This window comes from Oncorhynchus nerka, linkage group LG14 (assembly GCF_034236695.1).
Source record: "Oncorhynchus nerka isolate Pitt River linkage group LG14, Oner_Uvic_2.0, whole genome shotgun sequence".
Lineage (NCBI taxonomy): Eukaryota > Metazoa > Chordata > Actinopteri > Salmoniformes > Salmonidae > Oncorhynchus > Oncorhynchus nerka.
This window is the reverse complement of record NC_088409.1, coordinates 34,029,195-34,056,201: the sequence shown is the minus strand read 5'-3', so window position 1 is coordinate 34,056,201 and position 27,007 is coordinate 34,029,195. Positions and strand designations below refer to the sequence as shown.

The 27,007-nt window shown below is 44.1% G+C and overlaps 2 protein-coding genes across 3 annotated transcripts in view; one reads left to right on the top strand and one right to left on the bottom strand.

The window, feature by feature from the left end:
* Positions 1–500: 500 nt before the first annotated feature.
* Positions 501–6,686, top strand: LOC115140905 (nucleotide-binding oligomerization domain-containing protein 1-like). 2 transcript variants are annotated; one of them, XM_029679359.2, is made up of 12 exons: positions 502–759; positions 893–1,120; positions 1,509–1,683; positions 1,877–3,698; positions 3,875–3,958; positions 4,075–4,158; positions 4,246–4,329; positions 4,406–4,489; positions 5,337–5,420; positions 5,536–5,619; positions 5,769–5,852; positions 6,039–6,686. In XM_029679359.2, exons 2-12 carry the CDS (start codon positions 914–916, stop codon positions 6,109–6,111), a joined length of 2,865 nt encoding a protein of 954 aa, XP_029535219.2. In that variant the 5' UTR covers positions 502–759; positions 893–913; the 3' UTR covers positions 6,112–6,686. The 2 variants fall into 2 exon arrangements, with proteins under 2 accessions (XP_029535220.2, XP_029535219.2); XM_029679360.2 differs by lacking the exon at positions 4,075–4,158 and having other exon boundaries at positions 501–759.
* Positions 6,687–8,579: 1,893 nt separating this feature from the next.
* LOC115140903 (E3 ubiquitin-protein ligase znrf2-like) overlaps positions 8,580–27,007 on the bottom strand; it is a 122,212-nt gene continuing 103,784 nt past the window's right edge. Inside the window, exons 3-5 of the mRNA XM_029679358.2 lie at positions 14,314–14,419; positions 12,417–12,499; positions 8,580–12,165 (exon numbers count right to left, since the gene is read on the bottom strand). Coding sequence (XP_029535218.2) covers positions 12,442–12,499; positions 14,314–14,419 — 164 coding nt within the window. The 3' untranslated portion in view covers positions 8,580–12,165; positions 12,417–12,441. The remainder of the gene's footprint in view (positions 12,166–12,416; positions 12,500–14,313; positions 14,420–27,007) is intronic.

The window sequence follows — 27,007 nt, the reverse complement described above, 5'->3', positions numbered from 1 at the left end:
GAGAAGACAATCATTTGTAGGCTATGGGCTATTCATGTTAAATTGGCAACAGTAATTCAACACAATGGATCGGATGCTTGAGTAAAAAGAGGATTACACACAAAACACATTTAGTCTCCGTAGCAAATTGACATACATTTGCTACGATGGGTTTGTGTCACATCACACAGGTAGCTAAATCGTATTTTTTCTTTGGTTGCGAGTGAGTAAGTTTACATGCACAGTAATAATTTCACATTAAACTGACTATGACACTATTATGCAATAGTCATGTAAACACCTTACTGGTTATTTTAATCGGCGAAAGTTAAAATCGAAGTAAGCAAACGCTGATTAAAACACCTGGTATTCTAAGCAATCTTTCTAATTATTAGGACATGTTTGGAAAAGCCTGATTTACCGTGGAGCAATTACAAGTTGCGAAACCCCTATATTAAAAATAAGCAGATAACAGCATGCCAAAAGCGCGGTCGCAGTCGGAGGCGAAATTACGCGCATCCAAGGCTGTTTTTGGTTTCACTTCCTCAAAGAACCAGTACTGTGTTCAGTGTTTTTTTTTCTCCTGACATTGTTTGAGACAAGCCTAGATTCCTATTCTAACAGTCCTGGAGAAACGTTTTGTTATTATCCTGTCATGCGATATTTAATGGTTTAATAACCAAGACTGGAATTTGTTTTTGGGAGAGCTGTGGTTCCCGAGTTTTTCCGCCGCGGACTAGGACAGCGCGGCTAAGGACAATGTTATCAAAGGTTCTGACGGTATGTATAGCCAGCCCATATACGTATACCGTACGCGACAGCCTACTATATATTACTATAATGTATTTTATCCGTACTGTTGGATCATTTTCTCCTAACTGGTTATCTGACTCGAATTCCTTACATTTTCCAGTAAATACAGGCAGCTGAAGCCATGTATATTATGGACTCTAGTGCCGAGGAAGCCCGTGCTGGACTAACAGGCCATGTGTCCACTGTCCAAATGCTCACATTGCACCGTGAGCTACTGGTTTCCCAGGTGAAGAGCACACAGTGCATTATGGATAACCTCCTACAAAGTGGTTTTCTGTGTATCGAGGATGCAGAAATCATCCAGCGCGCAGCCACCAAGACAGACCAGGTAATTTACCATAGGAGGGTTTCAGAGAGGAGACATGTCCATTTGGACCACACACATTAAATGACAAAGTGCCCATCACAAAGACATGCTCTTGCATTCACTAATAGCCTACTAGGCCCAAACTAAAATGGACTAATTGATTTTAAGAGGAGAAAATATAAAGACAAGACTTGATTTTGCAATACAATGACATTTGGTATGTTGCCAGTATCTTATCTGTGAAAAATCCTGTTTGGCCACATACATCAAAATGTGGGAAGTAATATTAATCACTGGTAAGTAAATATGATTGCCATTGTGCAGGTGTGTAAAATAGGGAAACTGTTAGCTGCCAAATTATTTTTAAATATTGAATCACTGTAAAGTAAATATGATTGACATTGCGCAGGTGCGTAAAATCCTGGAATTGGTCCAAAGGAAAGGGGTGCAGGCATGTGAATACTTCCTATATATTCTCTACAAAGTTTATGATGCATACATAGACCTCCAACCATGGCTTAAAGAGATCAACTACCAGCCACCAGACTTCATACGGGACATACCAGTGAAGAACACGGACCCTAGTAAGTATGTCAGTAAACTGTATGGTGCAGCACTTCATATGTGTTATTGGAATTTTACTTAACAATAAAAAATACAGTGCATTGACAATGTAAGCTATTAGAGAATCATGAGGGCAACTACTGTATATTTTGGCTGAATATCAGTGGTTGAGAATCAGACTCCAGTGTATTCTCCCTACCCCCCTCCTCTCAGTTAGTAGGTACTGTGAGAAGCTGAGGCACGAGCTGGGCCGAGACACACGCTTCATTGCCTCCTACGCCCAGCGAGAGGAAACCCAGCTGGAGGAGCTCTATACAGACACCCTGATGGAGCTCCTGAATGACCGCAATGAGAGCCTGGGCCACCTGGAGGGTCTGGAGCAGCTCCTGGGAGAGCAGGGTGTCTTTAACTCACAGGCAGAGACAGTGCTCATCACGGGAGACGCTGGGGTGGGCAAGTCCATCCTCCTCCAGAAGCTCCAGAGGCTGTGGTCCAAGAGGGAACTGGAACAGACAGACGCCATGTTCTTCTTCAAGTTCCGCTGTAGGATGTTCAGCACTTTCAAGGAGACAGACGAGATCTCACTGAGGGACCTGCTTTTCAAATACAACTGCTACCCCGACCAGGATGCGGATAATGAGGTGTTCAGCTACATCCTCCGCTTCCCTGAAAAGGTTCTCTTTACGTTTGACGGCTATGATGAGATCCAGGCTGATCTGGACCTGGTGAATGTGCCTGAGGTGGTTTCTCCAGAGGAGAGGACTCACCCCCTTCAGGTGCTCATTAATCTGCTCTGTGGGAAGTTGCTCAATGGTTCCCGGAAGGTCCTGACGGCTCGGACAGGCACCGACGTCCAGAGCAGGGTGATCCGGAAGAGGGTGGCGCTGCGTGGGTTCTCTCCGGCCCACCTTCAAACCTACACCAACCTACACTTCAAAGAGCAGGAGCACCGGGACCTGGTCTCAGTCCAGCTGGATGCCAGCCCCCACCTCTGTGGCCTCTGCTCCATCCCCCTCTTCTGCTGGATCGTCTTCAAGAGCTTTAAACACCTGCGCTCAGTCTACGACGACTTTGAGTTGCCAGAGGCTTGCGTGACCCTCACTAACATATTCCTCCTGCTGTCTGAAGTCTTCTTCAGCCGGGGGGCCACTCCCCCACCTGTCCTCCTGAAGAGAAACACCAGGTGCCCCGCTGATACCTTCAGGGCAGGACTGAGGCCACTGACTGCCTTCTCCAAGCTGGCTCTGCTGGGCATGGAGAGAGGAGGCTTTGTGTTCGACCAGGAGGAGGTGGCCTCCTGTGGCCTGACTGACGATGACCTTAAGGTGGGTTTCCTCCGACCGGTCAGCTGCTACGATGCATGTGAAAACCCTTCCACCTTTGAGTTCCTTCACCTCACCCTGCAGTCCTTCTTGGCTGCATTCTCCCTGGTTCTGGATGAACAGGCCAGCGTAGGAAACATCCTCAAGTTCTTCACCGAGTGCAGCAGGAGGGGCAATACTTCTTGTTTATCGTGTGTCGTCCACTGCATCGGTGGCTCCTCCAAACCCAGGGGAAAGGACCTGTTCAAGACCAACGAGCATCTCCAATACGCCAACCTCTTCCTGTGTGGACTGCTGTCTAAGGCCAACGCCAACTTGCTGGAGCACATGGTTCCTGCAGCACTACTGAAGAGAAAGCGGGCGGTCCTCAAGTCCTACCTGTCCACCAGCGTGAGGTCCCACCTCCGCGGTTTGCCACTCTACAGCACAGAGCAGGAGGGCAGCAAGGTGCATGTCCTGCCCAACTTCCTGTGGATGCTGCGCTGCATCTTCGAGACAGGAAGTAAAGAGGTGGCACAGCTGACTGCGAAGGGCATCACAGCTGACTACATCAAGCTGGGCTACTGTAATGTGTTCTCTGGCGACTGCAGTGCCCTCAACTTTGTGCTGCAGCACCGGCGGAAGAGGCTAGGGGTGGACATGGACAACAACAACATCAGTGACTATGGGGTCAAGCAGCTCAGGCCTTCATTCAGTAAGATGACCGTGGTGAGGTGAGGACTTCGAATACATACAGATCGAAACAGTTTGTATTTTATGCAACTGTTTACATGAAAGGTAAACTTGTTTACCAATAACATTGGCAAAAAATGTCTTACTGTTATAAAAAATACTAGTATAACTAACTATAAAGTATAACTTTTCAGCTAAATTCGTTTTTCCATTTCAGATTGTGTGTCAATCAGATCTCAGACAGCAGCGTTGAGGTACTGGCTGAGGAGCTTATCAAACACAGAGTGGTGGAGGTTCTGGGGTGAGTCAGTGTCTATCGGGGTCAAATTGCCTGTCGAACTGTAGTACTGTATTGTGCTGTATGACGAACTCATATGACGTGACTGTGACTGTATTTCTGTTGTCTTGATTTGACAGACTTTACAATAATCACATTACGGACATCGGAGCCAAGCTAATCGCTCATATCATTGAGGAATGTCCTAAGTTAAGAGTCGTCAAGTATGTAAATGAATATGTCCAATCAATTATACAATGACTTGTATATAAATTAAAATGTTTATTTTTGGCACTTTGATTTGTTCAAAGGCTTGGCAGCAACAAGTTCACCAGTGTGGGTGGCAAGTATCTTGCCAGCGCCATTCAGAAGAGCACATCTATCTTTGACGTGGGGTAAGTGCACTATTACAATTATTTTATTTAACATTTTGGATCAGAGTGCATGGGATGGATTGTTCCTGTTTTTCAGAATGTGGGGGAACAGCATTGGTGATGAAGGAGCAAGAGCATTTGCAGAGGCCCTGAGGAATCACCCAAGTCTTACCAACCTCAGGTGAGATGGATGGCAAGAAATGTCATCGTTATCACTTCTCTGAATAAGTACAATTGAAGTCAGAAGTTTACATAAACCTCAGCCAAATACATTTAAAGTTTTTCACAATTCCTGACAGTTAGTCTGAGTAAAACGTCTCTGTTTTTAGGTCCGTTGGGACAAATACTTTATTTTAAGAATGTGAAATGTCAGAATAATACAAGAGTGATTTATTTCAGCTTTTATTTATTTCATCACATTCCCAGTGGGTCAGAATACACTCAATTAGTATTTGGTAGCATTGCCTTAAGCAGTTTAAACTTGGGATAAAATGTTTCAGGTAGCCTTCCACAAGCTTCCCACAATAAGTTGGGTAAATTTTGGCCCATTCCTCCTGACAGAGCTGGTGTAACTGAGTCAGGTTTGTAGGTCTCCTTGCTCGCACACGCTTTTCCAGTTCTGCCCACAAATTATCTATGGGATTGAGGTCAGGACTTTGTGATGGCCACTCCAGTACCTTGACTTTGTTGTCCTTAAGCCATTTTGCCACAACTTTGGAAGTATGCTTGGGGTCATTGTCCATTTGGAAGACCCATTTGCGATCAAGCTTTAACTTCCTGACTGATGTCTTGAGATGTTGCTTCAATATATCCACACAATTTTCCTGCCTCATGATGCCGACTATATTGTGAAGTGCACCAGTCCCTCCTGCAGCAAAGCAACCACACAACATGATGCTGCCACCTGAAACTACAGTATCTATTTTACAGTATCACTCTGCCTCATAGTAATATCATTACCTAAAGTAATACAGTATACTTATGTGTTACTAATAGTAATTATATTTCTATGCTCTTCTCTCCCTTAGCCTCTCAGCCAATGGCATCACTTCAGAAGGTGGGAGGAGCTTGGCCGAAGCACTGAAAGGCAACACAATGCTCAGAATCTTCTGGTAGGACAATCTTATTCATACATCAAATTTCTGTGACAGTATGTGTCTCTGTATATTTAATGTGTATTTGTGCTTTGGAGTTAACACAGTTTAAATGTGTGTTGTGGTCTTCTAGGTTGGTGCAAAATGAGTTGTCAGATGATGTAGCACCAGACATGGCAGAGCTGATCAGATCCAACACGGGTCTATCTCACCTCTGGTAAGGCAGGCCCCAGTCTCAACACACTCCCAACAACCAATAATACAGTTTAGCTTCAGAATTAACCAGAAAGTGAACAAAAGTGATTTCTGAATGTTAAATAAAGTTAGCTGGTTAACCTAGTAATCCCTTTGTGCCACTCTGCGCAGGTTAATCAATAATCAGCTGACAGTGGGTGGAATCAGACAGCTGTCAGAGGCTCTCTCCCACAACACATCACTCAAAGAGATCAGGTGAGTGTACGCAATGTCGCTCACTTATGAGCATTTTTTTGTATCACGTTAATAATAGTATGTGATATATTCCTTAGATACATTTTTATTTCAAAACATATTTCACCATTTGCACTGTGGCTGTGGTTCTTTTGATTGCATTGCTGGTTCCTGATTATCATGTGCTCTGTCATCACTCACCCACAGTTTGAAAGGAAACGGTCTTTCTGAAGAGGAAGAGAAGCTGTTTGAGGCGGAGGGAAGGCTACGCTTCCACTGAGGAGACAGAACTGAGCTGGAGAGTGTGTAGATTGGTCACGTCTGTTACCGAAACGTAGAAGTTCTTTGTGTGTTTTCTTGCATACTACATTTTGTAAATATTTGAACATCCTGCATTAGCTAGGTTATTCTGGCGTATGGGCAAAAGTCTTGACCCATAAAAATACTTCCTACAGTCATATTTGTCCATAATGAATCTCTTTGTATTTAGGGATTTGAAACCAGAGGTGGCGTTCTCAGAGAGGAAGTCTTCAATGTAACCTTTTTACTAGCTCTACTTTAGTTTGAAACAAATCAACTTATAAAGGGCAAACTGTCCCTTGTTTAAGCACTTTCAGTTACCCATGGAACATCTTATCATTATGCAAAGCAAATCCATTGTTTTAATCCAGCTTCCACCCCCAAGCCATAAGACTGCTGAAACAATGAATCAAATGGTCACCGGAATATTACATTGACCCCCCCCTTCTTGAACTGCACTGTTGGTTAAGGGCTTGTAAAGTAAGAATTTCATGGTAAGGTCTACACTTGTTGTATTCGGCGCATGTGACAAATAAAGTTTGATTTGATTTGAAACTGCTTTTGTTGACCAAAGGAAATACTTAACTGATGCTGAATTGCAGTATTGAATGTCTCCTGCACCACAACAACAGAGCACTGTGTAAATAAACTAAATTTGATGTGGTGCCTGCAATTAACTGGAGGTTAGGCCACTGCTCTCAAACCTCCCTTATCATCAACCCTCACCAATCTGATTTCTCTGCCTCATTCCCTTATTCTTGTATACTGGCCAGCACTGTATACTGGCCAGCAAAAAATATATATACAGTACCAGTCAAAGGTTTGGACACACCTACTCATTCAAGGGTTTTTCTTTATTTTTAAAATATTTTTCTACATTGCATATTAATAGTGAAGACATCAAAACGATGAAATAACAGATATGGAATCATGTAGTAACCAAAAAAAGTGTTAAACAAATCAAAATATATTTTATATTTGAGATTCTTCAAATAGCCACCCTTTTCCTTCAATAACAGTTTTGCACACTCTTGGCATTCTCTCAACCAGTTTCATGAGGTAGTCACCTAGAATGCATTTCAATTAACAGGTGTGCCTTCAGTTAATTTGTGGAATTTATTTCCTTCTTAATGCGTTTGAGACAATCAGTTGTGTTGTGACAAGGTGGTGGTGGGGGGGGGGATACAGAAGATAGCCCTATTTGGTAAAAGAAGAACAGCTCAAATAAGCAAAGAGAAATGATAGTCCATCATTACTTTAATACAATACAGAAAATGTAATTAACTTTACAGTTCAATCAAGTACAGTCGCAAAAACCATCAAGCAATATGATGAAACTGGCTCTCATGAGGACCGCCACAGGAAATGAAGACCCAGAGTTACCTCTGCTGAGGATAAGTTCATTAGAGTTATCAGCCTCAGAAATTGCAGCCCAAATAAATGCTTCACAGAGTTCAAGTAACAGACACATCACAACATCAACTGTTCAGAGGAGACTGTGTGAATCAGGCCTTCATGGTTGAATTGCTGCAAAGAAATCACTACTAAAGGACACCAATAAGAAGAGACTTGCTTGGGCTAAAAAACACAAGCAATGGACATTAGACCAGTGGAAATCTGTCCTTCGGTCTGATGAGTCAAAATTTGAGATTTTTGTTTCCAACCGCCGTGTCTTTGTGGGATGCTGTTTGGGTGAACTGATGATCTCCGCATGTGTATTTCCCACCGTAAAGCATGGAGGAGGAGGTGCTATGGTGTGGGGGTGCTTTGCTGGTGACACTGTCTGTGATTTCTTTAGAATTCAAGGCCCATTTAACCAGCATGGCTACCACAGCATTCTGCAGCAATACACCATCCCATCTGGTTTTGGCTTAGTGGGACTATCATTTGTTTTTCAACAGAACAATGACCCAACAGGCTGTGTAAGGGCTATTTTACCAAGAAGAAGAGGGATGGAGTGCTGCATCAGATGACCTGGCCTCAACAATCACCCGACCTCACCCAAATTGAGGTGGTTTGGGATGAGTCCGACCGTGGCGTGAAGGAAAAGCAGCCAACACATGCTCAGCATATGTGGGAACTCCTTCAAAACGGTTGGAAAAGTATTCAGGTGAAGCTGGTTGAGAGAATGCCAAGAGTGGGAAAAGCTGTCATCAAAGCAAATGGTGGCTATTTGAAGTATATTGAAATATATTTTGATTTGTTTAACACTTTTTTGGTAACTACTTGATTCCATATGTGTTATTTTATAGTTTGATGTCTTCACTATTATTATACCATGTAGAACATAGTAAAATAAAGAAAAAGCCTTGAATGAGTCGGTGTTCTAAAACTTTTGACCGGTAGTGTAACTTTTTCAATGACTGTTGAGAAAGCTTCTGCCATAATGCATTGAAAGTGAAACACTACCAAGACACACTGTAATTCACACTAGTACAACTAAAAGAATGTACTCCAAAAGTTTTGCTCTTTTAATTTCATATTCTGTACACATTTTTACATAAATGGAATGTTATAACATACTGTATGTCTAAATAGTTTCTAAAATAACATTTCTAGGTATGTACTGTTGGCCTGTCTCTGAAGTACCTTGGGAGGTATAACCCAAATGAAAATAGTTTCCTTCACCTCTCAACTATTACATGAATGCCCTACTACACCTCCACCTTCAGTCAAGCAAGCTCATCCCCAACTAATAATCATCTACCGTATGTTCGCTGTCATGGTATATTATAGTATCATGAACAGAACATCAAGTATACCTGATGACATATGTGTGTTCTCTAACACATCTCACATTCATATATGTTGACTGTTTTAAACACTGCTTCTTCACAAGTCCATCCATACGGCGCTTTTCAACACGGTAGATTTGGATAGACATCGATCCGATTGGATTGATATGGGCTCAAATTGGCAACTGTAGCATAAGCAGCAAAACCAAAACATTTACACAAAATGACCATATAAGCCCCTTCCGTTACCACTGGCCTGACATCCAAACTGAGTTCTCTACAGTGAAACATAGCGAAATCAGTTTAGGTGCTAGGCTGCCTCCCCACTCGCCCCCCAAAGAAACCCAAACATCCAAAAGACTAACAAAACTGAAATGGGGGTAAAATGTGATTTAAAACTGATTCTAGCTACAGTAGATCATAGAAGGCTGTTCTGCTAGGCTAGCTAGGGAGGATCCTCGTGCTACACACATACCCATGACAATAAGGGCATATTGTACACATACAGTAGTATGCTTCACAATCGTGAGCCATTCGACAACATTTAAAAATCACATTGCTTACAGTACAGTAGCCATGGGACAAACCATGCGGTGAGACCAGACATTCTAGTTTCAGACCAGACATTCTAGTTTCTCCTTCACTGATGTGCAATGAGGAGAAACTCCCATCTGGATTTAGATCAAACTTTATTAGCTATAGTACATGATGACAAATGGGGAAACAGTTCATTTGGGTGGGGGCTTTTTATTGTCCAATTCCAAAGAGCTTTATGCCTCGCTGTACTGTATAAAGTGTGAGCAGCACGTCTTAGAGGCATGACGATGGCCCTTTTGGAGAAACCAGTTAATATGGTGTAACTGACCCAGTAGCCATGGTAACACTATCTTTAGTATATCCATACCATAATACCCAGATCCCCTATAAATGCTCTTTGTTAATTTGTCTGACTGGTCGTTACTAGTTTGAATTGGGCAACCAATATAAATACTATCGATCTTATTCCTAGATCTGTCATAATAATATACTAATAATAATAATATACTATAATCTAAAATCTCTAAACTGTGGAGATTGAAAAACCTCCACAATGATTGTGAAAAGCATAGCCATTTAAAAGCCTTTTGTCTTATTCATTGAATTTGTCAATCAGTTTCTTACTCTGCCCTTATTCACAGCCCAATGGTGAAGATGGAGGTCTAGTATACTGGTATACTAATTAGCAGCGCATCCTGGGAAAGCTCTCAAAACATTAAAGAGAACAACATCAAGGCCTTGTTTAAATATTACAACCCAGGGTTGCTGGAAGCTGAAATGTATTAGATAGGAAATGTGTAAAACACTCAAACACACTGAGAAAGTGGATCCAACATTCTAATGATAACTTTTTTGAATATATCAGTCTTCCCCTTATTCTTATTCTGATTGGCTTTGGCATGGAGCTCCACCAATCGCCTACTTCCTGCCCCGCCCTCTCACCTCTACTGTGATAGGCTGATTGGTAGATGATTATGATTGGGTAAAAAGTGTGCAATCTCAGGCAGCTATTTGAAACAGCACTGAAATGGACAAATATGAATAGAAGACATAGTTATTCATGTCATTCTCTTTGCATTAAGGCCCGACTTAGTTTCACTACAACTCACACAAACATACACAGATATGCAATTACACCATTATGTCAAATCTGCACACTTAAAATCATTTGCATAATAATAACTGATAAGTCTCGAATGATGATAAATAAAGATTAAAAGTAAAAGTGAGTGAGTGAGAGAAGAGGATGGGTGTGTGAACCCTGTAGAAGGCTAGAGTATATACACACATAATGTCACCGGGCCCCTGGGGGAGGGGGATATCTGTTCTGGGGTCAGCACATTGTAGCCTGGATCCCAACTGAATTGATCCTCTTCACAATTGCCAAACTGAAGATGCACAGTAAACCAATTGTGAAACATAGTAATTCAGTTGGGATCCAGGCTAAGCACAGAGGGCCTCATGTCCCAGACAGACAGCTATTGCTGCTACAAAAACTAAGATTAACGTTCTCACTTCAGAGAAGTGCCTGCTGGGAGTTGTAGTTGCTACTAGCTGAGCCACGCACTTCTGGTAGCACAGTCCAGTTCACGTCTTGTTGCTACCACAGAGGCATTGAGGGGTTGTGAGTTAGATAGCTAGTCAGGGGAAAGGAGAGAGTGAGAAAGAGAGAGAGGGACAACATATAGCAGGGCACTTCTAATTTCAGTGTGGCTAGCAGCCATGGCCAGCTCCAGTCATGTCCCAGTGGAGTAAAGGGTAGAGATAAGCAGAGTTTCACATTCAGCTGAGTCTGGCTCTCTGCTGGGTCTCTCTCTGTCTGTCGTCATCCAGTCAACACACAGGGGGAAGGGCTAGGGAGGGAGGATATAGTATAGACTCATACCTGACCTCCCACCCTCTGTCCCCAACCCACCAATCGCACTGTTCTGTTCTGTTGTCTTGACTCTGCCCTGGTAGGCCATTAGGATCTGAAGGTGAAGGCACTGGTAGACACAGTTGGTGAGGAGGGGGAAAGAGGGGGATGAGGACTGACTTCCCCTTGCCCCTTCTCCCCTCAGCTTGCTCCCCGAAATGTCCAGGTGTGGATCTACTGTCCAATAACACAGGAGGAGGGAATTCCAAGTCACAGCAGCCCTGGAGCTCAGCCAACCACAGCAGCTCAATCACTGGGGCATGGCCAATGGGATGGAATGCAAAACGTCTGTGCGTGGCATATACAGCTGTTTCATTGATGCGGCAGGGCGTGTTGAGAGCAACAGTTTTTCCTGATTGGATAGTTGTGCAACAGAGGTGTTTTGTCTTCCCCTCAACATCAGGTTGGCAGATAAGCATGTATGTCTGTCTGTCGGTCTGTCTGTCTGTCTTTGAGGACAAAGCAGAGGTTGGTTGTGTTTGTGAGTGTGTATTTGTGAGTTTGTGTGTCTGTGTCTGTCTGGTCTTGTCTCGGAGCCGATTGTGTTGTGTGTGGAGATAAATAGATAGATCAGCATTAAATGTAGTTTCCCTGAAGATTGCTTTTAATGAGTTTTGGCACACTGCGGTTCTTGACTGGTTTGAGTTGAGGTGTGTTGAGGGCTGAGGTACTGGAGGTGATGGGGATAGAGGGGTAGGGTCAGGGTGAGGTGTCAGTTCTGTACTGGCCACAGAGTCACAGTGTGTCTGTCCAGTAGTCTCATTGGCAACGTGGAAGGGGAGGGGATTCACATTAAGGAATGTTGTTATTGGAGCAGATCACTCTTCTTATTGAGGGAGTAAGAAACCTGCAGAGATGAAAAACATCAGAAATCTGAATATACTGGGGGCTAACATGTGATGCTGAAACAAAACAATACAAAGAAAGAACTCGACTGAACTAAAAGGTACACTGTACCATATTTGTCCTGTTTTGTGTCAATACAATAGAACATTTGTTTGGGAAACTCTACGGTGGAAATGTTTCCCACAGAATATTAAAGTGACTTATCACAGTAACGCATTAATATCAACAATACTCCGTAAATGTGGAATTTACCTGTGGAGAAAAGTAGCGAGGCCCTTTAGTCTGAGGGATGTTCTGGACACGATCTGTTCACCTCAAACCACTCATCAATACAGCTGACAGAGAGAACAGGAGACACAGTCAGGAAGAATATAGCACATACTACATACAGTGCATTTGGAAATGATTCAGACCCCTTGACTTTTTCCGCATTTTGTTACGTTACAGCCTTATTCTAAAATGGATGAAATAAATGTTTTCTTCATCAATCTACAGACAAATCGGAAACAGGTTTTTATATATTTTTTCAAATTTATAAAAAATAAAAACAGAAATAACTTATTTACATAAGTATTCCGACCCTTCGCTATGAGACTCAAAATTGAGCTCAGGTGCGTCCTGTTTCTATTGACTATCCTTGAGACGTTTCTACTATTTGATTGGAGTCCACCTGTGGTAAATTCAATTGATTCGACATGATTTGGAAAAGCACACACCTGTCTATACAAGGTCCTACAGTTGACAGTGCATGTCAGAGCAAAAACCAAGCCATGAGGTCGAAAGAATTGACCGTAGAGCTCCGAGACAGGATTGTGTCAAGGCACAGATCTGGGGAAGGGTACCAAAAAAGGTCTGCAGCATCAAAGGTCTCCAAGAACATAGTGGCCTCCATCATTCTTAAATGGAAGAAGTTTGGAACCACCAAGACTCTTCCTAGAGCTGGCCGCCTGGCCAAACTGAGCAATCTGGGGAGAAGGGCCTTGTTCAGGGAGGTGACCAAGAACCCGATGGTCACTCTGACAGAGCTCCAGAGTGGAGATGGGAGAAACTTCCAGAAGGACAACCATCTCTGCAGCACCACCAATCAGGCCTTTATGGTAGAGTGGCCAGACGGAAGCCACTCCTCAGTAAAAGGCACATGAAAGCCCACTTGGAGTTTGCCATAAGGCATCTAAAGGGCTCTCAGACCACGGAAAAACAAGATTCTCTGGTCTGATGAAACGAAGGTTGAACTCTTTGGCCTGAATGCCAAGCATCACGTCTGGAGGAAACCTGGCACCACTCCTATGGGGAAGCATGGTGGTGGATGCGTCATGCTGTGGGAATGTTTTTCAGCGACAGGGCCTGGGAGACTAGTCAGGATCAAGGGAAAGATGAGCGAAGCAAAGAACAGAGAGACCCTTGATGATAACCTGCTCCAGAGCGCTCTGGACCTCAGACTGGGACAAAGGTTCACAATCCAAGAGGACAATGACCCTAAGCACACAGCCAAGACAACGCAGGAGTGGCTTCGGGACAAGTCTCTGAATGTCCTTGAGTTTCTCAGCCCGGACTTGAACCCAATCGAACATCTCTGGAGAGACCTGAAAATAGCTGTGCAGTGACGCTCCCCATCCAACCTGACAGAGCTTGAGAGGATCTGCAGAAAAGAATGGGAGAAACTCCCCAAATACAGGTGTGCCGAGCTTGTAGCGTCATACCCAAGAAGACTCGAGGACGTAATCACTGCCAAAGGTGCTTCAACAAAGTACTGAGTAAAGGGTCTGAATACTTATGTAAATGTGATATTTCAGTTTTATCATTTTAATAAATTTGCACAAAAAAAAATCTAAAAACCTGTTTATGCTTTGTCATTAATGGGTATTGCTGGTAGATTGATGAGGGAAAAAAACAATTTAATCCATTTTAGAATAAGGCTGTAACGTAAAAAAGCCAAGGGTCTGAATACTTTCCGAATGCACTGTATATAGAACAAAATAAGGAATGGGGGAGGGAGACAGAGCGAGAGAGAGGAATGATGATGCATTCACATACCGGTTGAGGAAAACAGGTCCCTCGTCATAGGTTGTACAGAAACATGTAGTGATATAGAGAGTGGGAGAGAAAGAGAGAGGTATACAGAAAGAAGGATAGAGAGAGGGGGACTTACCCTTTGTGGTATATGCAGAGACAGGGCAGGCGAGCAATGGTGTCCCCCTGTACCAGCTCCTCAAGACAGATTGCACATTCCCCTGCATCCTTACTCAGGATGTCCTCTGGAGGGAGAGAGTGAGTGAGTGAGTGAGTGAGTGAGTGAGTGAGTGAGTGAGTGAGTCAGTGAGAGCCAGACTGCCCATTTAATCAACAAGGCCAAAACCAGCTGTACTGTCCTCCTCCACAGCCTTGTCAAAGCCTGCAAACAGCCCTAGTCACAGCCTGCAAAGAACCTCAGGGCTGGAGCGTGGCTGGAGAGAGAGAGAAAGATAGAGAGAACACCTATGAGGATCAAAACACACACACCAAAATGATACCGCCATGATTGGCTAAGAATGATTTCATTTACACTTCAATTCCTGAAGGGGGAGCTCTATATCCATGGTTAAACCCTAGTGGTCCATATGGACCAAACTGGCATTGGGAGCAGGCTCTAATGCAGTGGGACATGTGATGTCATGATGAGAGGAGGAGGAGGTGGAGAGGTGCATTTGGTCTTTCCTCCTTACAAACAACAACACACATAGTTTAAAGCAAGTGCTGTTCTGCATCAAGCTCTCAATAGTGTGGAATTGATAGGAGGAATTCCACTACTACAATGTTCTGTTATCGCTCCAAATCAAATCAAATTGTATTGGTCACATACACATGGTTAGCAGATGTTATTGCGAGTGTAGCGAAATGCTGACAACACAGCATTTCTCTGTCATAGGATCCCTCCTGAGTTCTCAGAACGGCATTACAGCCATCTATTCTCTATATTCATCTATTTACTCTATTCTACTACTCAGGGAATAATTCACCCTGGCACTCAGGCTACATTGGAGTCAGACTACACTGTCTAGCACAACTACAACCAAATCAATGGATTGTCAGTCAAGGTTAACCTTTAGTGGTTGATGACCATTTCAGAATGAGCAAAGGGGACATTCCCAATAACTCCCAATAACTGTAGCCTAAAATAATTCATTTACTTCTGCCTTCACACAATACAAGGGTGAGTCCAAAATGGCACCATTATTAAACAGGAGACCTGGTCAAAAGTATTGTACTATATAGGGAATAGGGTGCCATGTCAGACTCACACAAGTGTTTGCATACCTGTTCCATTGTGTCTGCCTGGGTTAATAATTTGCATAACTCAACCACTATCTTTATTTCAACAGTTGGTTCTGTGGTTGTATATGTCATGTTATCTACAGCCCTCAGACCAAATCCTGCTTCAATAATTGATTACTTACTCATACTGGAAGCAAGTGAGAATGAAAACTGCTCTCATGCAGAGTTCATTGTGTGCAGTGTGTGTACATGCACACACCTACTTAAATACACACAAACACACATCTGCATACACAACAACACACACAAACTTGCTTCCACTGTGAAGGTTAACCCAGGACTGGGCAGGACAGGGGTATGTGTGGGTCCAGTTAAAGGAGAACTCTCTTATCTCTCTCTCTCAATTGTTGGTTATTTTTTTATCTGATGTGTTATAGAAACACATGTTACTGGCTCAGCTGACAGCTACAGGAAACACAGATCGGGGGCAAGGGACTAAACATATGTTTCCTATGCCAATAAAGCCCTTTGAGTTGAAATGAGAGAGAAAGAGAGGGAGAGCGAGAGAGAGACAGGGAGGGAGGGAGCGAGAGAGAGCGAGAGAGAGAGATCATTCCTCTATAAATAATCTACTACCACTTGAGTTTTGATGTTGGTGACCTTGCACATACACGCACACACGTACACAAATACATACGTACACACACGTACACACACCCACACCCAAACCCACACATTGCAGGAGGTGTCTTCAATATTCTTTAATTATAGTCCAATTCAAAAGCTTTAAGAATGATGTATTGGAGATATCGGACCCCTTCTATCCCACAGTGTTAGTTTCCTTGTTAAATTGTCAATTCTTCCTTAATTCCAGATAGTTAGAGAAGAACAAGAGTCTTCACACACAGAGATGCGTACAAAGCTGTCCCTCGCCCTCCATTTGGCCAATTTGACCATAATTCTATCCTCCTGATTCCTGCTTACAATCAAAAATAAAATCAGGAAGCACCAGTGACTCGGCCAATAAAAAAGTGGTCAGATGAAGCAGATGATAAACTACAGGACTGTTTTGCTACAGACTGGAATATGTTTCGGGATTCTTCCGAATGCATTGAGGAGTACACCACATCAGTCACTGGTTTAATCAATAAGTGCATTGATGACGTCATCCCCACAGTGACTGTGCTTACATACTCTGAACATTACATTACATTACATTTAAGTCATTTAGCAGACGCTCTTATCCAGAGCGACTTAAGCCGTGGATTACAGGCAACATCTGCACTGAGCTAAAGGCTAGAGCTGCCACTTTCAAGGAGCGAGACTCTAACCCGGAAGCTTATGAGAAATACCGTTATGCCCTACGACGAACCATCAATCAGGCAAAGTGTCAATACAGGACCAAGATCGAATCGTACTACACCGGCTTCAACGTTCGTCAGATGTGGCAGGGCTTCCAAACTATTACAGACTACATAGGAGCATAGCGGAAGCACAGCGGAGAGCTGCCCAGTGACACAAGCCTACCAGATGAACTAAACTACTTCTTCTATGCTCGCTTTGAGGCAAGTAATTCTGAAACATGCATGAGAGCATCAGCTGTTTCGGACGACTGTGTGATCACACTCTCCACAGACCATGTGAGTAAGAACTTTAAACAGGTCAACATTCACAAGGCCGCAGGGCCAGACGGATTACCAGGACATGTACTGCAAGCATGCGCTGACCAACTGGCAAGTGTCTTCACTGACAATTTCAACCTCTCCCTGTCTGAGTCTGTAATACCAACATGTTTCAAGCAGACCACCATAGTCCCTGTGCCCAAGAACACTAAGGTAACCTGCCTAAATGACTACCGACCTATAGCGCTCACTTTTGTAGCCATGAAGTGCTTTGAAAGGCTGGTCATGGCTCACATTAACACCATCATCCCAGAAATCCTAGACCCACTCCAATTTGCATATCGCCCCAACAGATCCACCGATGATGCAATCTCTAGTGCCCTCAAAGCTCATCACTAAGCTAAGGACCCAGGGACTAAACACCTCCCTCTGCAACTGGATCCTGGACTTCCTGACGGGTCCCTCCCAGGAGGTAAGGGTAGGTAACAACACATCTGCCACGCTGATCCTCAAAACTGGGGCCCCTCAGGGGTGTGTGCTTTGTTCCCTCCTGTACTTCCTGTTCAACCATTACTGCATGGCCAAGCACGACTCCAACACCATCATTAAGTTTGCCGATGACACAACAATGATCACCGACAATGATGAGACTAGAGGTCGACCGATTAATCGGAATGGCCGATTAATTAGGGCCGATTTCAAGTTTTCATAACAATTGGAAATTGGTATTTTTGGACACCGATTTGGCCGATCATTTAAAAAAAAAGTACACCTTTATTTAACCTTTTATTTAACTAGGCAAGTCAGTTAAGAACGCATTCTTATTTTCAATGACGGCCTAGGAACGGTGGGTTAACTGCCTTGTTCAGGGGCAGAATGACAGATTTTGACCTTGTCAGCTCGGGGATTCAATCTTTCAACCTTGCAGTTAACCAGTCCAGCTGACAAGGTACAAATCTGTAGTTGAAAATAAGAATTTGTTCTTAACTGACTTGCCTAGTAAAATAAAGGTAAAATAAAAAATCTAGCGTGTCCGGCGTTGCATATAATCGATGCGGTGCGTATTCGCGAAAAAGGACTGCTCCATCGTGTACCTAACCATAAACATCAATGCCTTTCTTAAAATCAATACACAAGTATATATTTTTAAACCTGAGTATTTAGGTAATATTGTCTGCTAACATGACTCGTTATGAACTGTGAAGACTATTTCTTCCTAACAATCACAGCCAACTTCGCCAAACGGGGGATGATTTAACAAAAGCGCATTTGCGAAAAAAGCACAATCGTTGCACGAACGTACCTAACCGTAAACATCAATGCCTTTCTTAAAATCAATACAGAGAAGTATATATTTTTTAAACCTGCATATTTAGCTAAAAGAAATCCAGGTTGGCAGGCAATATTAACCAGGTGAAATTGTGTCACTTCTCTTGCGTTCATTGCACGCAGAGTCAGGGTATATGCAACAGTTTGGGCTGCCTAATTCGCCAGAATTGTATGTAATTATGACATAACATTGAAGGTTGTGCAATGAAACAGGAATATTTAGACTTATCGATGCCACCCGTTAGATATAATACGGTACGGTTCCGTATTTCACTGAAAGAATAAACGCCTTGTTTTCGAGATGATAGTTTCCGGGGTGCGAGCTAATAGCGTTTCAATCGGTGATGTCACTTGCTCTGAGACTTGGAGTAGTTGTTCCCCTTGCTCTGCATGGGTAACGATGCTTCAAGGGTGGCTGTTGTCGTTGTGTTCCTGGTTCGAGCCCAGGTAGGGGCGAGGAGAGGGATGGAAGCTATACTGTTACACTGGCAATACTAAAGTGCCTATAAGAACATCCAATAGTCAAAGGTATATGAAATACAAATAGTATAGAGAGAAATAGTCCTATAATTCCTATAATAACTACAACCTAAAACTTCTTACCTGGGAATATTTAAGATTCATGTTAAAAGGAACCACCAGCTTTCATATCTTCTCATGTTCTGAGCAAGGAACTTAAACGTTAGCTTTTTTACATGGCACATATTGCACTTTTACTTTCTTATCCAACACTTTGTTTTTGCATTATTTAAACCAAATTGAACATGTTTCATTATTTATTTGAGGCTAAATTGATTTTATTGATGTATTATATTAAGTTAAAATAAGTGTTCATTCAGTATTGTTGTAATTGTCATTATTACAAATATATATATTTTTAAATCGTCTGATTAATCGGTATTGGCTTTTTTGGTCCTCCAATAATCGGTATTGGTATTGCGTTGAAAAATCATAATTGGTCGACCTATAGATGAGACAGCCTATAGGGAGGAGGTCAGAGACCTGACCGTGTGGTGCAAGGACAACAACCTCTCCCTCAATGTGATCAAGACAAAGGAGATGATTGTGGACTACAGGAAAAGGAGGAACGAGCACACCCCCATTCTCACCGATGGGGCCGTAGTGGAGCAGATTGAGAACTTCAAGTTCCTTGGCGTCTACATCACCAACAAACTAACATGGTCGAAGCACATCAAGACAGTCATGAAGAGGGCACCACAACACCTATTCCCCTTCACGAGACTGAAAAGATTTGGCATGGGTCCTCAGATCCTCAAAAGGTTCTACAGCTGCACCAACCCTGATGGGTTGCATCACTGCCTGGTATGGCAACTGCTCGGCCTCTGACCGCAAGGCACTACAGAGGGTAGTGCGTACGGTCCAGTACATCATCGGGTCAAGCTTCCTGCCATCCAGGACCTCTAAATCAGGCCCTAAAAATTATCATAGACTGTTCTCTCTGCCACCGAACGGCAAGCTGTACCGGAGCACCAAGTTTAGGTGCAAGAGGCTTCTAAACAACTTCTACCCCCAGGCCATAAGACTCCTGAACATCTAATCAAATGGCTACCCAGACTATTTGCATTGCCCCCTCCCTCTTTTATGCTGCTGCTACTCTCTGTTATTATGCATGCATAGTCACTTTAATAGCTCAACCTACATGTACAGTTTACCTCAATTACCTTCATTACCTCGACTAACACATTAACTCTGTACCGGTACTCCCTGTACCCTGTTACTTTTATTTTATTTTATTTTTTGGGGGTATTTCTCTTAACTGCATTGTTGGTTAAGAGCTTGTAAGTAAGCATTTCACTGGAAGGTCTACACCTGTTGTATTTGGCACATGTGACAAAAACATTTGATTTGATTTGAGTGGCACACCATAAATACTAAGAATATATGAGAGAGAGAGAGAGAGAAAGGGAGAGAGAGAGAGAGAGAGAGAGAGAGAGAGAGAGAGAAAGGGAGAGGGAGAGGGAGAGGGAGAAGGAGAAGGGGAGTGAGAGAGAGAGGAGCAGGAGATTTAGAAAGACAGAGAGTAGAGGACAAAGGAGACATGACAAACATAAAACATTAGGAGGGTGGAAAAATGATGATGACAAACAGCATGGCGGAGCGAGGGAGCAAGAGAGAGTGATAGAACGAGGCATGATGACATCAGCACTTTATATTTATTATCTCCTGGAGATTATTATTATCTGTATAGGGTGTGATCCAACCAGAAGCTACAGTTCTTCATGATCTGAACAGGGTGTGAGCCAACCAAAAGCTACAGTTCTTCATGATCTGAATAGGGTGTGATCCAACCAGAAGCTACAGTTCTTCATCATCTGAACAGGGTGTGATCCAACCAGAAGACATCACAGTTCTTCATGATCTGAACAGGGTGTGATGACATCACCATATTTATTATCTCCTGGAGTTCTTCATGATCTGAATAGGGTGTGATCCAACCAGAAGCTACAGTTCTTCATGATCTGAATTAGGGTGTGATCCAACCAGAAGCTACAGTTCTTCATGATCTGAATAGGGTGTGATCCAATCAGAAGCTACAGTTCTTCATGATCTGAACAGGGTGTGATCCAACCAGAAGCTACAGTTCTTCATGATCTGAATAGGGTGTGTTCCAACCAGAAGCTACAGTTCTTCATGATCTGAATTAGGGTGTGATCCAACCAGAAGCTACAGTTCTTCATGATCTGAATAGGGTGTGATCCAATCAGAAGCTACAGTTCTTCATGATCTGAATTAGGGTGTGATCCAACCAGAAGATAACAGTACTTCATGATCTGAATAGGGTGTGATCCAACCAGAAGCTACAGTTCTTCATGATCTGAATAGGGTGTGATCCAACCAGAAGCTACAGTTCTTCATGATCTGAATAGGGTGTGATCCAACCAGAAGCTACAGTTCTTCATGATCTGAATTAGGGTGTGATCCAACCAGAAGCTACAGTTCTTCATGATCTGAATAGGGTGTGATCCAACCAGAAGCTACAGTTCTTCATGATCTGAATAGGGTGTGATCCAACCAGAAGCTACAGTTCTTCATGATCTTAGTCTATGCCGCTCTGACATTGCTCATCCATATATTTACATATTCTTAAATTCATTCCTTTACTTAGATTTGTGTGTATTGGGTATATGTTGTGAAACTGTTGAAACAGTACTCTTCTTGCGTTGTGTACAATCAGTCATCGACACGGAACTCCAACATGTAGCACCAGTCATGTAGATTTATTCTGTTAGGAACGGTACAAAATTGCACGTCATGCAATGCACGTCTCACCATCCAACTCTGCACTCACGCACTGTACAAAATATATGAACCCCCCCACCAGACACAGTAAGTTGCTAGCTAGTACTGGCGGGAATTCTTTACAACAAAATGCACAACAAATATTCTCCAAAAACCACTGCATCTTATGTGTGATGTTCGAATAACATTTACAAACAATTTGATATAAATTGTACATTTAAATCATCACTTGAGAGTATAAAAATCACTTTTGATGTACAGTGCTTGGCAACATCCCCCCTCATAAGCAAGCTACGCAAACCAGCCAATACGATGCCATGTTGAGTAGGTGAAGGCAAGACAAACTCAAACCAAAAACCCATTGGCTTAACAATAAATTGGCAAGGAGAATCACCAATATATCCCTGTTACACACGTGTATGTGCTCAATAAAATATTGATATGATTGATCTCTTATTTAACAATACAGTGTTCTCTCTGATCTGATTCTGAGGTGATCAAATTGTTTTCATTTCACTATAGTTAGAGTTATAGGGACATTGATATGAGAGCATGTGAGGTGGCATTGGCTCTTAAATGGAGTTAAATCCATAGCTGACCGTTAGTGACTGTCAGTGTGTGTGTGCTTTATCGGTGCCATCAGACATGACAAGAGCTGAGTGTGATGTAACCTTTAAGCCTGCTGGAGCTGCTAACAGTTGGGTTCTAGACTCTATCCAATAGGAGATCAGTGACAGGGCAGCTGCTGTGGTGTGTATGTGTTCAGCTTAGCCTGGACTCTGTTTCCACTGCTACAGGAATAGACCTGGGCTGCATGTGTGTGTGTGTGTGTGTGTGTGTGTGTGTGTGTGTGTGTGTGTGTGTGTGTGTGTGTGTGTGTGTGTGTACGTGCACGGTAAATAGAGCTAAGCAGCAGTGTTTCTGGTGTACATGACATTGGAGTGGTGGGTATGTGTTGGGCTGCAGGCAGCAGGCTGCTCAGAGCTGAGACTGGGATGGTCAGTGCTTTAGACTGGATTTATGACATCCTCTCAGTGACCTTGACAGATAGAGGGAGGGACAACACCATGTACCATACACACACACATAACTGCACATACACATTGTGTGTACAGGTAACTGCCAAAATAATGGAAACACGTGAGTAAATGAGGGATACAAAGTATACTGAAAGCAGGTGCTTCCACACAGGTGTGGTTTCTAAGTTAATTAACATCCCATCATGCTTTGGGTCATGTATAAAATGCTAGGCAGGCCAACCTATTGGCTTAAAAAGGCACCTACCTTTGTTGGTAGCATTTTTGCCAGAAGGTAACTGAAAAGGAATTTGAGACGGGATTCGAAGGCAGCATCAAGCGAGATAACGCATAACGTTTGTTTATATTGTATCCACTGTAGTAGCGTGAACAGTACAAAACCCTTTGAGATCCTCAAAAAGTTCTACAGCTGCACCATTGAGAGCATCTTGACTGGCTGCATCACCGCTTGGTATAGTAACTGCTTGGCATCTGAGAGCAAGGCGGAGTGCGTACGGCCCAGTACATCACAGGGGCCGAGCTCCCGGCCTTCCAGGACCACTATACAAGGCGGTGTCAGAGAAAGGCCCTAAAAACTGTCAAAGACACCAGCCACCCAAGTCATAGACTGTTCTCACTGCTAACGCACGGCAAGCAGTACCGATGCGCCAAGTCTGGAACCACCAGGACCCTGAACAGCTTCTATCCAAAGCATGTGACAAATAACATTTGATTTGAAACAGACTAGCCAGTGCAGGATCAGGGAGTGATCAGACCAAAGCACCAGCAGGGTATCAGACAATATCTCAACATGACCTCTGACACTTTCCACTCCGACCCAACCCAGGTCAAGACTTCCCCTGCTCCCTTCCTCGTCTGGTTCCCTCAATAGGAAGGTGGGAGGGGGGAGTGTGCAGGGTAAGCCCTCTTTCCTCCACCTGTTTCCTCCACCTGTTTCCTCCTCTATCTGTCCTTCTCCCTTTTATGATAACAGAGTGCCTCTCTCTCTATCTCTCACACACACACACACACACACACACACACACACACACAGAATTTCAACACATGACTGGCACAATGTCTGGAGGGGTGCATGCATGTTTTGTCTAGTCCAGGTATCCTACTGCCATCCCCGCACACAGCCCACGACAGGCACAATACAGAAGGAGCCCATTTCAATGTGTCTCAAGGTCGACCGATTATGATTTTTCAACGCCGATACCGATACCGATTAATCGGCTGATTTTATTTATTTATTTGTAATAATGACAATTACATTAGTACATTAGTGACAAAAGTCATAGTCTCAGGACACACAGACAGGGACAGTTAGGGACCCATAGAAAATGTTTGATCAACCTTAGACTACACAGGCCTCATAAAGACATCATTAGCATCTCCCTCAACACAGTCCACTGGCCACTCATTTCAATCACTTCATCACACACACACACACACACACCCCTTACACCAAACACACTCACTCGTAAATGTGTGTGTGTGTGTGTGTGTGTGTGTGTGTGTGTGTGTGTGAGTGTGTTTGGTGTAAGGGGTGTGTGAGTGTGTGTGTGTGAGAGAGAGAGAGAGAGAGAGAGAGATTTGTTTGTACACACGTGTGTACATGCATGTGTGAGTGTGTGCTAAAAGTAAAAGATTACAGCTTCTAACCTCTGTTAGTGTGTGCTGTCTGGACTGAGCTCAGCTAGTCATAGTCTCAGGACACACAGACAGGGACAGTTAGGGACCCAGAGAACAGGCTTGATCAACATTAAACTACACAGGCCTCATAAAGACATCATTAGCATCTCCCTGAACACAGTCCATTTCAATCACCTCATTAGACACGCATGCACGCACACACACACACACACACACGCACGCACACACACACAGCCTCGTTAACATGCGCAGCTGATTCACCATCTTTGAGTCTAACGACAGGTCAGAGGCCCGTGTCGTGATGGAGGACCATGTTACTGTGGTAATGGGGTCGGTGACGTTAGCGTGTGTTATGGGTCGTCTATATACCAGACAGACACAGAACGGATGATTAGCAAAACAATCTCTGGAAAAACTGTCTCTCTTGCTAGAAACTGGAGGAAGGAAACGTGACACTAAGTGTCTGCCCCAAATGGCAGCCTATTCCCTTACTTTTGACCAGGGCCCATTTGGGACTAGGCCTAATTTAAACCATGAGCGCTGACCAAGAGAAGGAATGGCATATTAATACAGTGTATTATTAACCTGAATGCACTCTAATGTAGCCGACAGATGAACACCACCAAGATAAAAAAAGCATCATCAATAGTGTTCAGAATGTATTCTACTTCTCTCAAAAACATGATTTAGACCAACGTGACTGTATTAGGCTAGATAACGAATCCTATCTAGTATAATACATTCCCTGTCTGCTTTCTCTGTCCCGCTCATACACAACAGAGAGCACTAAACCATGGCTAAAGATGAATTTAGACGATACCACAGGATCAATGTTGAGCCTCCTCTCATTCTAAACAGTGAACACAACACACCACTGAGCCCTGAGTCTGATCCAACAGCACAGATCCTGGGTAACTCTAAAGCCACAAGGACTCCTTTTAGACCTGGAGGGACACGCATACACACACACACCGAAGTCCTCTCTGTGTGGCACGGGCTGGGCAGGAAGCCCCTATAGGCTAATTACAGTAAGGACAGGGAGATAAAGCCATGATGATTAGTCAGTGTGGACAGGTATCGATTAGTCCCTGCTTTTCGGGCTCTTCTGTGGTGTTTTTGCTGAAAAGGAAGTTGGCAGTAAGTTGGAATGTGGAGAGTCCCAGCAGAGAACCCTGCTCTGACACTGAGCCAAGAGGAGCAGCTTTAGCATGCAGGGCAGCAGGCAGGCAGGCAGGCAGGCAGGCAGGCAGGCAGGCAGGCATACCCAGAGAGGGAAACAGAGAGGAGAGAGAGAGAACGAGAGGGGGGGGTGGAGAGAGAGAGAAACAGAGAAAGAGCCAGACTGACCATTTAATCAACCAGGCCAAAACCTGCTGCACTCTCCCCTCCACAGCCTTGTCAAACAGCCCTAGTCACAGCTTGCAAACAGCCCTAGTCACAGCCTGCAAACAGCCCTAGTCACAGCCTGCAAACAGCCCTAGTTACAGCCTGCAAAAAGCCCTAGTCACAGCCTGTAAACAGCCCTAGTCACAGCCTGCAAACAGCCCTAGTCACAGCCTGCAAACAGCCCTAGTCACAGCCTGTAAACAGCCCTAGTCACAGCCTGTAAACAGCCCTAGTCACAGCCTGCAAACAGCCCTAGTCACAGCCTGCAAACAGCCCTAGTCACAGCCTGCAAACAGCCCTAGTCACAGCCTGCAAACAGCCCTAGTCACAGCCTGTAAACAGCCCTAGTCACAGCCTGCAAACAGCCCTAGTCACAGCCTGCAAACAGCCCTAGTCACAGCCTGTAGCCCTAGTCACAGCCTGTAAACAGCCCTAGTCACAGCCTGCAAACAGCCCTAGTCACAGCCTGCAAACAGCCCTAGTCACAGCCTGCAAACAGCCCTAGTCACAGCCTGCAAACAGCCCTAGTCACAGCCTGCAAACAGCCCTAGTCACAGCCTGCAAACAGCCCTAGTCACAGCCTGCAAACAGCCCTAGTCACAGCCTGCAAACAGCCCTAGTCACAGCCTGTAAACAGCCCTAGTCACAGCCTGTAAACAGCCCTAGTCACAGCCTGCAAACAGCCCTAGTCACAGCCTGCAAACAGCCCTAGTCACAGCCTGCAAACAGCCCTAGTCACAGCCTGCAAACAGCCCTAGTCACAGCCTGTAAACAGCCCTAGTCACAGCCCGTAAACAGCCCTAGTCACAGCCCGCAAACAGCCCTAGTCACAGCCTGCAAACAGCCCTAGTCACAGCCTGCAAACAGCCTAGTCACAGCCTGTAAACAGCCCTAGTCACAGCCTGCAAACAGCCCTAGTCACAGCCTGTAAACAGCCTAGTCACAGCCTGCAAACAGCCCTAGTCACAGCCTGTAAACAGCCCTAGTCACAGCCTGTAAACAGCCCTAGTCACAGCCTGCAAACAGCCCTAGTCACAGCCTGTAAACAGCCCTAGTCACAGCCTGCAAACAGCCCTAGTCACAGCCTGCAAACAGCGCTAGTCACAGCCTGTAAACAGCCCTAGTCACAGCCTGTAAACAGCCCTAGTCACAGCCTGTAAACAGCCCTAGTCACAGCCTGTAAACAGCCCTAGTCACAGCCTGTAAACAGCCCTAGTCACAGCCTGTAAACAGCCCTAGTCACAGCCTGCAAACAGCCCTAGTCACAGCCTGCAAACAGCCCTAGTCACAGCCCGTAAACAGCCCTAGTCACAGCCCG